Source organism: Thamnophis sirtalis, unplaced genomic scaffold (assembly GCF_051295495.1).
Source record: "Thamnophis sirtalis isolate CommonGarterSnake01/CBP01778 unplaced genomic scaffold, rThaSir2_p1.2 scaffold_6, whole genome shotgun sequence".
Taxonomy (NCBI): domain Eukaryota; kingdom Metazoa; phylum Chordata; class Lepidosauria; order Squamata; family Natricidae; genus Thamnophis; species Thamnophis sirtalis.
Genome location: NW_028261386.1, coordinates 107,250,459 through 107,266,099, shown reverse-complemented (window position 1 = coordinate 107,266,099; position 15,641 = coordinate 107,250,459). Strand labels below are relative to the sequence as shown.

Here is a 15,641-nt window from a genome sequence, read left to right as displayed (position 1 = left end):
TACTAGGAAGATGATCGCAGATTAAACTAGAATCTTAGGCTCACAGAATTGAAAGAGGGCATTAAGGGAACGGAATCTACTTCTCTAATCAGTAAAGAAATTAAAGCAACCTCTCAGAATAGATGCTCTCTAGATAGATAGATCCACTTGAATGAATCCAATGAAGGGAAATCCACTACATTTTTGTCCATCAATTGTTTGTACACTGGTGAATTGTTCTTAGAACATGTAGTCCTGGACTTGTCATCACAATTGAGCCCAAAATTTATATTGTTAAGTGAGACATTTGTTAAGTGAGTTGTGCCCCATTTTGCAACCTTTCTTGCCACAGTTGTTAAGTATCTCCCTGCAGTTGATAAGTTATTAACCTGATTGTTAAATGAATCTGGCTTCCCCATTGTCTTTGCTTGTCAGAAGGTCACAAAAGGTAATCAGACGACCCCGGGATATGGCAACAGTCATAAGTATGAACAAATTGCCAAGCATTTAAACTTTCATTTGATCATAGGAATGCGGCAAAGATTGTAACTGTGAAAAATGGTCATAAGTCACCTTTTTCAGTGCCACTGTAACTTTGAACAGTCACTAAATGAAGTGTTGTAAGTTGAGGACTACCTGTATTAGGAACTTTCCCGCTCCTTAACATTCTGTTAGAATCTGTTTCCCTGTAACGTAGATCCATTATTCCTTGTTCTGGAGCAGAATTCCTGTACTTTGGAGCAAGAGAAAATAAGTCTATGTAACATTCTTTCAACTATTTGAAGAACACTTAGTCCCTCCTCAGGAGTTTTTCTCAAGACTAAATATGCCCAGCACTCTTAATCTCTCTTTAGTGAACTTGTTTCTAGTCCCATTATAATTTCTACCACCCTTCTTTGAATTTCTTTAATTTCTTTGAATCCTTCTTAAAATGTGGTGCCCATAACTCAGCACATAAATGGAGGCAATATCTCATCTATAGAGAACAGACTGGATTTAATTTGAAAATTATACAACTGCTAATGCAGGCTAAAACTAGTTTGCCTTTTTTTACAGTGAGATCACATTGCTGGCACATATTCAATTTGTAATCTGTTAAGTGTTCCAAGATTTTTTTTTTAAATGAGTGTTTGATTAATATGTTGGTGATCCATGGCCCTAAGTAAAAATTTTCAGTGCTCTGAAATTCCTCATGTAAGGCACATTTTTGCAATTATATATGTGCAATAGGTTACAAACCTTATTACTTTCTTCCTTTCAGAGACAAAAGGTGTATTGCGCTGTTCTGCCACTTTACATAAGTATTTAATTCCCTGCAGGAATACATTTGTCATAGTTTGGCAACTATGTCAAAGCACTTTGAAGTTGAAGTGCTTGGCAACATAAATAAATGTCCTTGTCCTGATTCAGGAGTGGTGATTAACACAGAATCCTAATCCTACTCAGATTAGTCTTCTCTACTGTATTCCCATGAATGAAATCAAAGCAAGGAAAAGAACTTGTATTCATCACTGACATCTATTATTGGGGCGTTCCTATGGAATATATCCCAACTCAGAATTTTCTGGGATTTCCCCAACTTTTCCTTTAAAGGTTTATACTGTACACCATTTGATCACCGTTTGATGTTGAAATTATTACTGACTTCAGACTTCAAATTCACTTTGCGTAACTGACTATGATTTTAAAAAAGAAAACCTGGTTGCTCAAATCCTATCAAAGTACTATAATTTAAAAACAAATAGGTTATTCTAAGTGCAAAAGTGCCTCTGTCCTTTTAGGTATCAACAGAAACAAGCATAAGCAAGAAATCAAGTCAAATATAATTTGAAGAAAGTGCTATTCTAGCTTCTTCATGTTTTCGTTCTCTTAACTATATACAAACTATTGAAGTCATACAGTTAAATACAGGAAAAAGCCTCATTTGAATTTTATCAGGAGCTACAGTAGATCATAATTAAAATTAGCATACAAGCAGTATTATTTTACTTAACAAACTACGCCCTGTCTGGCCAGATACTGATATTTGACTTTCTCTCTGCAAATCACTTTGAGATCCTGAGTGTGTCTTTTCATCCTTCTGTGAGGACTATATTTAAAACCATACCAGGGGTGGTTCCTGCCAGTTCTAACCTCTTCTATAGAAGAGGTTCCACAAATCTACAGTGCCGTTTAGAACCAGTTCCAGCTCCCTCCCCCCGCCCGTCTGCACATCATCAAGATGAAGAGCGAGAGGAGGAATTCTGGGAGTTGAAGTCCACAAGTCTTAAAGTGGTCAAGTTTGAACACCCCTGGGGTTTTTTTCTAAAGGATTAGGGGTGCAAGGGTCTTGTAACTTGACAGCTTTAAGACTTGCACACTTCAATACCAGAGTTCCTGAGCCAAATTTTGGTTGCTAAGCAAGAGTGTTGTTAAGTGAGTTTCACCACATTTTACAAGTTGGCCATGCCCACCCGGTCACATGGCTGGCAAGCCACTCCCACCCAGTTACATGGCCAGAAAGCCACTCCCACAAAGCAGGCCACACCTACAGAAGAGGTTCTAAAAAAATTTGAAACCCACCATTGTACCATACCTTATATTTAAACAATTTAAAGGACACTCAAAATGTTTTTTTTCTGTTTCAATAGCAGTTCAAAAAAGCAGGCTACTGTACTGTACTTGTTCTGTTGAGAAAACATAGATTAAGGGAGTAAGGAGGAAAATTGAAGCTGGCACAAATCATGCAATACATTTTCATGATAGTCTTACTGCAGAATGGAGAAACCATTATTCTTTATTTAGATTCTCAGCACAACACCATATTCATGTTTTCAATTCTGCATTAATGCAATAGGAGTAGCATGTTGTTTATAGAATGAAAAGGCTAATATCTTTGAGAACCAGCCAGGCCTGGACTGTTTTCAAAACTTTGAGTTCAGGTTTACGTGCAAACATGCCTGGTTGGACTTTTAACATGTTGTTCATACCTTATCACTTTGGCCAAGCAATTTACAGCTATGTCTGGGTTTATATATCAGAATAAACATTAATCAATTAATTACCAGGTAGTTAAACATCATCCATAAGAATAAACAAAATAAGAGACAGAAGCGGCCAAAGCACATAACCGTCACTTTTATAATATCTCAGGACATTTTGAGGTAACACTTGGAGAATTTTTTTTGGAGGGGGGGGTGCAACATACAAACTCTTTACTAAAGGAACCTATATGTAATTTCACATGTGTTCAATGAAAAACAGCCTTAACTTCATTATTAACATGTCAGTCCCGAAACTGAATTGAGTTCAATAGGAGATACTCCTAAAGGAGGTAGGATTGTGTTTTCAAATTGCATAATAGTAGGAAAAAGTATAAAAGTTTCCTAAAGTGTTATATGAATGGCAAAGTCTGAACAAAGCAGTTTCCTACAAATCCTGCATGGAAATAGTCACTGAGTCCTTTAAAATCTGAGTTATTTGTTAAGTGGACTGAAAAAAATTATGCACAGAGGCAAACCATATATATAAATGTTACGTTCCACTAAAATCATTTTATATAATTTATATAATAAAATATAATTGACACTCTTTTAGGTGGGTGGCTTATGAAAACCCTGACTTTACAGGAGAACAATATATTCTTGATAAAGGAATGTACACCAGCTGTGAAGCTTGGGGGGCAAAGAATAATAAGATATCTTCAGTTCAACCTATACTTTTGGTAAGAAGATACCTCTTCTTTTAAAAAACTATCACAGTTTTTTAAAATGTTTTTCCTCACTCATAAATTATATTTTTTCTGGTGTCATTTTCTTATTTTTTGTTCTCTGTATTTTTTTTTAGGATATCAATGATCATATGGAAAATTTTAAGGTAAAAATAATCAAATATTTTGCATAGGCGATATGGAATGAAAGCCAAGTCAGAAGTATAGTGACTTAAGAAAAGTGAAGAATTGGGGTGTGGGGAGAGTTGCTGATAGAATAGTTTGCTGAGTATAAAGATAATCCAGGAAGGATTATATTATATATATATATAGGCTGCATATTTGAATCTGCCTCATTTGTATCAAGAGAGAATAGACGGATTATGTCTGGATGTATTGTCAATCTATATGATCTCTGTTATCTTTAAAGGTCCAGTTATTTTCAGAACCAGAGTTCCAAGGCAGCAGTCAAATACTTGAGAAAGATATGTCTCAAATTGTGGAATTTCCTGCCAAATCTTCAAAGGTATTATCTGGCAGGTGAGTGAAAAGTTACTTTGATGTGTTCTAGTCAACAAGCTATTATGGAAGCACATTTTTGAAAGAGGCACAAAGGGAAGCCATTTAGACTGGGCTGGATGGATACATACTTTTATGCTGATGCATGGAACCACTCCAAGTCCCTGGGTGTTTATGGACAACTACAACTATTCTGAGTTTCCTGTGGGTTTTGTTTTTTTGTTTTTAATAAGTTACATTTAACTTAGGATGAATGACAGAAGGATGAGTCCAAAAGTACATTGAAGAATGTTCTAATCAGCATTGTTAGCCATAAAAATAAATAAAACTTACTAGTGTCTTGCATTTGAAGGGAGAAATGTGAGTCAGAGGACTTGTCAGTAACACTTCAATCATCTTCTTTTCTAAGGATTCTAAGACTGCAGCTCTTGTAAGGTGCTCTTGATTATATTTCTTCCCTCAAATCCAAAGCATTTGCCCCAGCTCTGAATATGAGTTGTCTGTTTGAATTATTTCTCTTACATTTGCCTGGATTCTCTTTCAATTAAGTACATAAAGGAAAATGGTTGACCATTTTGTAAATTGTACCATTTCCTATTATTGTTCTTAAAAATCTGGTTTCTATCGCTAAGGTAAGGTAAGGTAAAGGTTCCCCAGCACATGGATACTAGTTGTTTCCTGCTCCATTGGGCAGTGCTTATCTCCATTTCTAAGCCAAAGAGCCAGTGCTGTCCGAAGATGTCTCCATTGTTATGTGGCTGGCATGCCTAAACGCCAAAAGTGCATGGAGCATTGTTACCTTCCCACCAAAGTGGTCCTTATTTTTCTACTTGCATTTTTTACATGCTTTCGAACTGCTAGGTTGGCAGAAGCTGGGACAAGTAATGGGAGCTTACTCAGTTACGTGGCGCTAGGGATTCAAACCTTCTGATCAACAAGCTCAGTGTCTTAGCCACTGAGCCACCACGTCCCCTTTCTATCCCTAGTCTTCACCAAATAAATAATGAATAGAAATACCAAATAGTTGCTGCATTTGGCTCAGCAGTCTTGTCAGCAGGTTTCAATCTTGAAATTATTTAAAATCTATCTTATGTTCTTACTTCCCTTTTTTATTGTAGTTGGATTGCATATGATAAAGAAAATTTCTCTGGGAATCAGTATGTGTTAGAAGAAGGAGCCTATCCTGATCTGTCTTCAATGGGTTGCCTACCCCAAACATGCTTGAAATCGTTACAAGTTGTAAATATTGTAAGTTGTGAAAAAGAGTTTCATAGCGAAGTAGGTTAGAAAAGGGCGAGGCTTTAAAATCTTTGTGAATGGTTTATTTGAGGCGTAGCAGTGAGATCATGAGTTATAATTCTGAGTAATAATATCTTTGATTCTGGATACTTTTAACTACAGATTGTTAATTTGTTTAGAAAGTTGTTATTCTATCATTCCGTTAGTGAACAAAAATAATAGTTAATTCTTTGATAACCCAATCTTCTTTTCCAGAGTTGACTTTGCAACTAAATCCTGATTTGTTTTGTTAATATATGCTTCCAGAATCTTTTAGGATGACATGATTTGTAAATAGTATAAACATAAATAGCAATAGCAATAGCAGTTAGACTTATATACCGCTTCATAGGGCTTTCAGCCCTCTCTAAGCGGTTTACAGAGTCAGCATATTGCCCCCAACAACAATCCGGGTCCTCATTTTACCCACCTCGGAAGGATGGAAGGCTGAGTCAACCCTGAGCCGGTGAGATTTGAACAGCCGAACTGCAGAACTGCAGTCAGCTGAAGTAGCCTGCAGTGCTGCATTTAACCACTGCACCACCTCGGCTCAGAAATAAGTAAAAATGTAAAACAAAAACATAGCTCACTCATCTCACTAGCTTAAAGTACAGGTAGTCCTCGGGGAATGACCACAATTCAGCCCAAAATTTATGTTGCTAAGTAAAACATTTGTTAAATGAGTTTTGCCCCATTTTATGACCTTTCTGGCCACAGTTGTTAAATGAATCATTACAGTTAAGTTCGTAACATGGTTGTTAAGTGAATCTGGTTTCCCTATTGACTTTGCTTGTCAGAAGGTCATAAAAGCTAACCCCAGGACATTGCAACTGTCATAAATATGAACCAGTTGCCAAGCGCCAGAATTTGGATCACATGACCCTAGAGATATTGCAATGGTTGGAAGTGTAAAAAAATGGTCATAAGTCACTTTTTCAGTGCTGTTGTATCTTTGAATGGTCACTAACCGAACTGTTGTAAGTCGAGGACTGCCTGCATTTTTCACCCTAGACCAACTCAGTTTCTAGTACTGGAGTTCAATTAAAAGCAAAGCAGCTTCAAGTGAAAGTTTGCAATGAGATCATTTAGAGAAGAGGAAGAGAAGGTTCTTTCTGCTAAGTCCTCTTTGAGTACAGAACTAGAAACCAAACTTCCATCTCTGTGTTTTCAGCCTAGAGGCATCATATACCTATAGCTACATCTACTCCTTCCTGGGGTGTATGTCTTTGAGATAAAGTAGAGCAAAAGATATCCTTGGGTATTGCAGCCTACTTGACTTGACTACTTGTAGCACAATCTGAGAAGACATCACTAAGTTGAACTCCATAATACCATAATGTTTTCTTGGTTACAGTATGTTATTAATTGGCTGGAATAATACCGGAAAGAAAAATAAAGAAGTTTTACAAAATTGACAGAGAAAGATAATTGTGTGGGTATTAAGAGCGATGATAAACATGGGCTGGAATTTCAACATGTTTACGCCCCTCCGTTTTTCTTAGATGAAAGCTTAAGTCAACACTAGTAGACATAATCGTACTTGAAGAGTGTATTAATTTGTCCCTGGAGAATCCAAACAAGTCTGCTTTGAGTTTGAAAAAAAGGTTGCACCCATTTGAACAGAATAAATTCAACCCCAAAGCAAAGATTACTTTTAGGATTAGAGTAATGTGAACTTGGACTGAAAGGTGCTCTTTTTGCTAAATGATTTTTTTCACACAACAATGCATCTGGTATTTATTATAGAATTAAAGGGATGTGTAGATGGATAAAAGGCTACATATTGCACTTTTATCTATGATTATTAAAATAAACCAGAATGAAACTGTTTATACACTGATATAAATTAACAACATTAAAAAATGGTTTATTTTACATGGTTTAAGGCAGCAGATACTTGTTGTGGAAAGTCAGTTATATAATACATAAAATTAGCTCCTTGCAAATGAAGGCTAAAGTCCACTAAGAATCACCAAGTCCAAGAAATCTGGTTTCCACTGATTCCAAACACTTTGTTTGGAAAATTGTATGATTTTATTAGTAATTCTTCCTCAGAGAAAACAAGTCTTTTGGAATTCTAACTTCGTGGCACTAGCAATAAATTTTTTTTTATAAATATTCCAGATGCCAACAATTTGCAATTTGAATTCTGGAGACCCAGCTACTGCTGACTCATGAAAATGTCAGCTAAGAAGGAAAGGTGTGGTTGCAAGTAATCCCCTTGCTTCCCCTCCTTGTTTTCCTCCCACACCTGGAATACCTTTTCAATGAGCAAAGTCCTTTATTCTAGACTTTGCCATCCGGGCAGTTTTGTATGATGGAATTATTTGAAAAGATAAATATTTAAATCATTTAGGAAAACTTAAAGCTTTAAAGATGTCGACTTATTCCTGAGGACTGAACAATGGTTCAATGGTTCATGGAGCTGAGGTGGCGCAGTGGTTAGAGTGCAGTACTGCAGCCACTTCAGCTGACTGTTAGCTGCAGTTCGGCAGTTCAAATCTCATCGGCTCAAGGTTGACTCAGCCTTCCATCCTTCCGAGGTGGGTAAAATGAGGATCCAGACTGTGGGGGCGATATGCTGACTCTGTAAACTGCTTAGAGAGGGCTGAAAGCCCTATGAAGTGGTATATAAGTCTAACTGCTATTGCTATTGCTAATTCCCAGTAAATGAAGTGGGAAAAGATAGAAACGTTTAAAAGTCACTTGCAGTGTTTCATGTATATATCACTTTTTTCTGCCTAGAACTGTGATGGCGAAGCTATGGCACGCATGCCCAAAGTGTCACATGGCGTCACCCATTCCTCTTCCAGGTTTCTGGTGTGCATACGTGCCTGATGATCAACTGGCCTTTGTGTGTGCGGCAGTGCCAGAAACCGGAAGACCAGCTGGCTGGTGCACATGCACACGCTGGGAACTGGAAGTTCATTTCCTGGCAACTCCTTCCGGGTTGCAGCCCTGACAAGCGCACGCAGGCTCACCATCACTGGTCTAGAATATTAGCACTATAATTCCCTGATGGCAAAACAATAACTTAAGACCTCCCTTTTTTTAAAAAAACAGGAACTTTCTGAGCCAGTTATAACCCTTTTTGAAAAAGAAAACTTCAGAGGAAAGAAATTTGAATTCATTACAGAAATAGTGAATCTCCAATTTCTTGGCTACAATCCTCATATTGCTTCAGTAGACGTCCATGGTGGCATGTAAGTTATAATTTGAACTTGAACATTTATTATTTGTAGAATTTAAATAAGATTTCCTATAATGCTTCCTTTAATATATTGTTCCAATGTCTATATGAAAGTGTATATACCTGTATTTTGGTCAAGCTAGGCACAGACAATTGACAATTACCTGTTTCAGATTTACCCAGGGAATTAAACCAAACAAACTTTTTCTTAGATGTTTATGTTACAGAAAATAGCAGAACTATGTTGGTGTTTTTAATATAATTCCAGAAAAATAATACTTACAATTTCACACAATTGATATGATTTTGTCACAGATTTGTTAAAGGTAGATATTAAAAAAAGTTAAACATAGTTTTTCTGTGTATTTGAATGTTTTTTTAAAAGAAAGTGCCTCCAATCATGCTGCCTTAAGGTAGAACCATTTTCATTAAAACTCCTTCAATTGATAGAACAGAAAAAAATTAATCAGACTTCTTTATGAATTCTCAAAATCTATTCGAGAGACTTCTGGAAATATGCATAACTAATTTGGAGAATCAGAAACTGCAGGAGGAAAAATCTGCTCATTCAATCATTGGATTTAGCCAATCTAAAATCATAAATTTAAACCATGCTTCAAGGATTCAGACATAATAATTATTTAGCTGTTAATGCGTGCTCCTACAGATCCTCTGAAAATTACTTTAATGAATCAGTATAAAACTATGTTATTGTACAAATGAAGAGGGCTAGAACCTATTTCTTGGTGACACAATCTTGTTTTCTAAGAGCCTATTAAGCATTATGGCTTTATTAGGTTCAAACACATGAATTGGTTTTGTTAGGCCCAAGCATGTGAAATCATTATGTAATGCAAAATAGACATAAAACAGACTTTGGAAGAACTCTTATAGAATGTCATAGGAAATATACTGACAAGTGTAATGATATACTTGAAATTAATTCTAAAATATCCCCCTAATAGATAACTATGAAGTTATGAATTTTTTAAGAAGATATATTTTAGTGAAAGCATTATTTTACAGATTTAATAACGAGAGATTTTTTTCAGATGGATTATTTATGAACATCATAATTATAAAGGCCGTCAGATTTTACTAACGCCTAAAAAAATATCAAACTGGAAAGAGACAAGTGGCTATCACAAAATTGGTTCCCTACGACCTTTATTGCAGGTAAGAAAGGTACTACATGCCCATTTTGGGATATCAAAGCTTGCAATGAATTTTTTATTATTCTATCATCTTCATTCAACTTTTCTTCCAGTATTGTTTCTTTGCCTTAATATTCCACCTGAGTACCATTTAAATCACATGATACGAATCATGTGATTTTTATCTTCTATGAATATTATGAAAACTATGGTCTTTAGGACTTTTAAATGGTGATTTTCATTCTACCATCCAGTTTTGTTCAAAATTTCAGTGCTGAATTAAAAAGTAAGCATATTGCCTTTCACATGTAAGCCCTGAATAAAATCACTAGTGAGTCTATTCAGTATTTCATGCCAACCTCATTCTGAGCTTTTAGACATATCTTTTATTATTGATACTGCTAAAATCGCATATTTCTTGTCCTCTGTGATTTTTTTTAAATTTAAAAATTAGGATTTAATTCAGTTCTCCGATTTTGGGTAGTACATTTTAAAAATAATGCCATGTTTTCCTCTCTTTTTCAAAATTTATATGTTTTTGTGCAAAAAAATGTAATAGGTATGATTATTTACTTAAAATGTCTCAACCACTTAATAGATTTCATTTTACTTCCTTATGGAAAACTTAAATATTTAACATGAGGCTTCTTCATAAAAGTTATTTAGACATCAATTTTAGGAAAACTCATGGTTTCATTGTGTGTATTATCAATCAAGTCTAAACAAAATACGGTGTTAATCTGCATGTTGTTTCCAATATGAAATAAGATAAATATGTACAGTAAAATTAATATTCAAAATATAGTTTACAAACGTGCACATATATTTTAGTTATGTTTCCCTTTAATAATATTAACATTAATTTAAGAGAAAAAGGGGGACATGCTAAATCTTGAAGGTGTTTTATTATTGTTAAAGAAAACTAGTTACATTTCAGAAACAAGTCTACTTCAGACTCAGAAACAAAGAGACTGGAAAATTCATGGCAGCTGATGGAAATATGGATGACTTGAGTCTTCTGAGGATACAAGCTGTGGAAGACAATAAATCTGGAGATCAGATCTGGGTTTATCAAGATGGATTCATCAAGTGTAGGGTAGGTTCTGTATGAAACATACTTGCTCTACTTGCTGTAGAATACAATTCAGCATATTTGACAGATTTTCCATAAGACAAACAGAAAACAGGTATTGCTTCCACACAGGAAAAAAAAGTACCGTATTTTTTGGAGTATAAGACGCACCAGAGTATAAAATGCACCAAGGTTTTGAAGAGGTAAATTTTTTTTAAAAAGTTTTTGCACTCCAAAAACAGCCCCATTTTTCATGAAAATGGGCCCATTCCCCCCCCCCCAAAAAAGGCATGAATAGCCTTTAGGAGGCTTGTAGAGTGCTTGGGGGGGGCAGGGCAAAAACAAGCAAAAAACAGCCCATTTTTGGCTTATTTCTGCCTTCCCAGCCCCCAGGAGCACTCTGAAAGCCTCCTAAAAGCTATGCACGGCCATTTTGGTGAAGGGAGCAGGGTTTGGGGAGGAAAAAATGCTGTATTCAGTGTATAAGATGCACCCAGATTTTCAGCCTCTTTTTTGAGGGAATACTTATACTCATACTCTGAAAAATGTAATTGAAAGGAGTCCACCCTGTTTCTCTTTTTGTTTATTTACTTAGTAAATACAGTCTGTGACCAACAAGCCTCTTTTTATTATTCTTCAGCGATTTCTATCATTAGTTTTCATTACAGTTAAGTTTCTTCTTTCTATTAATTATAGCTGTAACAAATCCTTAGCAGGATTGAGAAGAACTAGGCCATTCTCACAGTGCCTCCAGCTGATGCCTCTCTTTTACCAAGCTAAAAGACTCAACCTGTCTGGCATGTCATTACTGCCAAGAAGTCTTCTTTCTAGATAGACCTAATCCAGCAGAATTGCATTTGGAAAGGCTATGTGGGCAGCAACTGGGTTGGTTCCCCTCTAAAAGTGTTACCTGCTGGGTAAACAAAGAAGGAGGGAAACAAAAAGTGGCAGGAGATTTGGAGACAATCCCCTGTAAGGCTCGGCAATGGGAAAGTAATTATCTAAGAATTTTTGTCATGTCATGACGCAAGGGCCTTGGTGTCTGTCTCAGTATACTTGGGTGCTGCTAATGACCAATCTACTAATCTGTTTTCTTCTAAAATATGATATAATTCTAGTTATGTGGTTCCATAACAATTCCTGAAATTACAAACGAAAAAATGGACTATATGTACATGTTTTCCCCCTTCATTGATGTATTTGTTTATATTACTTAGCAGTTGAATCTTAGACTCACCTCTCTATTTTGTGAACATCTATCTCAGCGATGGCTAACCTTTTTGTTGTCGTGTGCCAAAAGTGTGTGCGACAGCGCACCCGCGTCCCAGCGCCAATAATGCAATGCATGCATGACACCCCCACATGCATGTGCGCATGACCTCCATGTGTCCCTCCCCACACTTGAATGTGCGACCCCAAATGTGCACACCCAACCCCTGAGAATGCACATGTGACCGCCGTACTCCCTTGCCGTCCCACGCATGTGCCCCCACCTCCTCTTGCCCATTTTTTGCTTCAAGGTTGATGCAGGTTTTTCAGGTCCAAAATGGGGCATGACGGCACCATGTGAGGCCCCAAAATGCAATGTGAGCACCCCCATGCATGCACCCTGCACATGCACGGCAGAGACCCGAAGACCAGCTGCCCGACAGAGACACGCAAACATGCCTGATGATACTGGGCTGGGGTGATGGCTGGCGTGCCTGCAAAGAAGGCTCTGCATGCCACCTGTGGCATGCATGCCATAGGTTCACCATCATGGATCTATCCTCAAGCACTAGCAAGACTATTAAAAAATATGAGTTGCAACACTGCACATATTTGCAGGAATTAGCTAGAAATGAGGAAGAGGGCACTATATGATTCTTATTTCTTTTGTCTTGTCTTTGGCTTTGATTAAGGTTTTGAGCCTTTCAGAAAAGCAAATTTAATATGTCTGTCATTGCTGACCCATAGCAATTAATAACAAAACAGAATTGTCTGTAAAATTGTAGAAAGTTTTTGAGAGTAGAAATAATTGTTCCGTTACCAATTTTTTTATGTAGTTATTTCTCAGATGCCCAAACCTGTTGAACCTCTTGATTCCCAGTTCTTCAGAAAGTAATTTGCACTTCTTGAATCCAATTGCAAACTTCAATCGTACATTGAGGCTTTCTATTTAAATTGCCTGTCAGTTAAATCTGGCCAATTGATCCAGGAGCCGATTTGCAGCCTTCTTCAGTCTTCATGTTTAACAGTGTACAAACTTGTTAACATCAAATCCATTGAAGATAGTCAAGTGGCAAGCTATGTGTTGATCTCTTGTTTACAGCTGGGTAACATCTCCCAAAGCATCCTTCCAAAGGGAGAGATTTCTCAACTATATTATCATCCCGTGAACCTGTCTCAGAACGGAAAAGGTTCCTCCTTTGCAAGAACATGTTTGAACATGGAAAGATGAGGAGCTGTAGCTTACAACAGACTAAAAAAGTGAAGGTGTTAATTTTAATGCCCCACCTAAAACAACATTCTTGCTGGAATTCTTGCAACCAATTCTTGGCAGGATTGGGAAGAGGCCTTTCCTTCGTGTTAAAACGCAATCTCATAGAATCTCCTATTTAAAAAAGAGGAGGCCACTAGACTGAGAACAAAAACAGGTTTTATAGTAGCTCCAAAAGCATAGGTTTAAAAAGAAGCTAAGGCCTATTGCTTACTTGCAATTTAATGATGCTAAGCAGGTTGAACTGGTGAGATCATTTATATTAACTGAGTTATAAATGTGATATATCTTGAATTTCACATAACTGAATATTATGTTTTTAAAATACTGAATGTTTGCAGAAATCTAGAAAGATATCTGTTATTTAAGTAATGATGAAACCGAAATCTTTAAACATCATATTGAGAATCATTTTAGCATGAATAAATTTCCAAGTAGTAAATAAAAATATCTGCTAATAAAAGAGAATATTTGTAGCCCAGGGTTGACATGAGGGGTCCTTGGTGCTCTCTGAGCTTGGCTGTTTTCTTGCAGACATTTCATTACCCAAACTAGGTAACATCCTCAGTGCTAGTCAGGACTGGCACTGAGGATGTTATCTAGTTTGGGTAATGAAACATTTGCAAGAAAACAGCCAAGTTCAGAGAGCACTAAGGACCCCTCAGAAATACCTGCTTTTTATCCAAGCATGTGACCAATTACTTGTGGGATAGTGTGAAGTGGGCTCTAACTGATGCTGTTTCCTTGCACAGGGAGCAGAAGACATCTGCTTAACGATTGTAGGAAATTTGATCACCCCTGGTACAAAGCTGGGCCTGGCCCTTCAGCAAAACGATGAAAAGCAAAACTGGAGTTTTAATTCTGATGGCAAGATTTACAGCAAAATGAAACAAAATTTAGTATTAGATATTAAAGGTAAGACATTTTTAGTGCTAAGTGATGAACTCTGGTTAATGAAAACTAATTTTCATATGCTAAATAGTAAAAATAAGTTTCTCGTATTAGCTCATGTAACAAGTATGATAAAGCTCCGTTTATCATCTGGTGTTCAAATAATAACAAGAGTAATAATAATTCCATCACCTTGAATTATTATTTTTTTAGTTTTATTGATTTGTATGCCGCCCACTCCTGAAGGACTCCATTATTTATGAATAATGAATTAGCATGATAATATGAATTATTATTAAACTACAAACAAGTATTTTTTTTAAATCAGCAATTACAAAAACAAAAATAAAACCATAATTGCTTCAAAGGAAAAAACACGCCCAGTGCTTGACTAAAGGGAAGTGTTTAATTAGTATTTTTTGAAATCCAAGAGAATGTTCTAAAATAAAGGGCATTGCTTTTTGTTGATTTTCTGACTTGATTGTACACAAGACTTTTTCTTTTAAAATTGCAATGAAGAAGCAGTTTCTAAAGGGGCAGCTTTTGAACCCTTATACCAGTGGTGGGATTCAGCCAGTTTGCACCTATTCGGGAGAACCGGCTTTTAACTTTCTAAGCAGTTTGGAGAACCAGTTGTTGGAAGAAATCTTATTTTGTTTTTTTTCCCACTTTACAGGGCTAATCCTGTAGAGAAGGCAGGAAGAAACATTCTAGTGTTGTTTCTAGCCTAATCTTTATTGCCCTGCTTACAGAAACTGCCTCACTAGTTAACCCTTATTACATTTTAACATTTAAGTCGAAGCGCCCTGAATGACATTGAGTTGGAGACATGACCATCGAGCCACGCCTACCCAGCTGGTCATTAGGGCACACAACCAGTTGTTAAATTATTTGAATCCCACCACTGCCTTATACCTAACGCAAACTGATGAAGTTTTTATTTTGTATAGTATTACAAGTAAATGAATGTAAGAAATCAAATGCTAATCCTGTAATTATAATTTACATGAGATTTCTCAGGGGGAAAAACTCTTGAGAAACAATACCTATTGCTAGAGGAAAATAAATTTATTTTATAGCAAGTCTGATTCATCTAAAACATTGGAATAGATGTGAAAGTATAAAAATCACTCTGTGATTCAGGAATAAATGTAGGATTTGTTATTTGTATCAAAGCTCCTTTCTACATTGCTGTTTTTGTTATTAATCTAAAAAAAACATGATATATATTGACTCCTCAAAGTTTAAAGGTCGTACCTTTAAAGACATAAAATCATATCCTAGTGTACAAGTTTGCAGCTCATAATGTAAGTGTGCCCTCTGGAGGATACAAAAGGTAACAATAACAGCATGATCCTAGGTACATCTATTCAGAACAAATCCATCAGTTT

At 36.3% G+C, this 15,641-nt stretch overlaps 1 protein-coding gene across 2 annotated transcripts in view; it reads left to right on the top strand.

Annotated features, from left to right (window-relative positions):
- Positions 1–15,641, top strand: part of CRYBG1 (crystallin beta-gamma domain containing 1) — a 122,895-nt gene that overhangs the window by 104,098 nt on the left and 3,156 nt on the right. For both annotated transcript variants that reach the window (XM_087718696.1, XM_087718695.1), the window contains 8 exons: positions 3,556–3,682; positions 3,805–3,834; positions 4,098–4,207; positions 5,305–5,434; positions 8,528–8,667; positions 9,707–9,830; positions 10,746–10,904; positions 14,112–14,274. In XM_087718696.1, the coding sequence (XP_087574822.1) occupies positions 3,556–3,682; positions 3,805–3,834; positions 4,098–4,207; positions 5,305–5,434; positions 8,528–8,667; positions 9,707–9,830; positions 10,746–10,904; positions 14,112–14,274 (983 nt within the window). The remainder of the gene's footprint in view (positions 1–3,555; positions 3,683–3,804; positions 3,835–4,097; positions 4,208–5,304; positions 5,435–8,527; positions 8,668–9,706; positions 9,831–10,745; positions 10,905–14,111; positions 14,275–15,641) is intronic.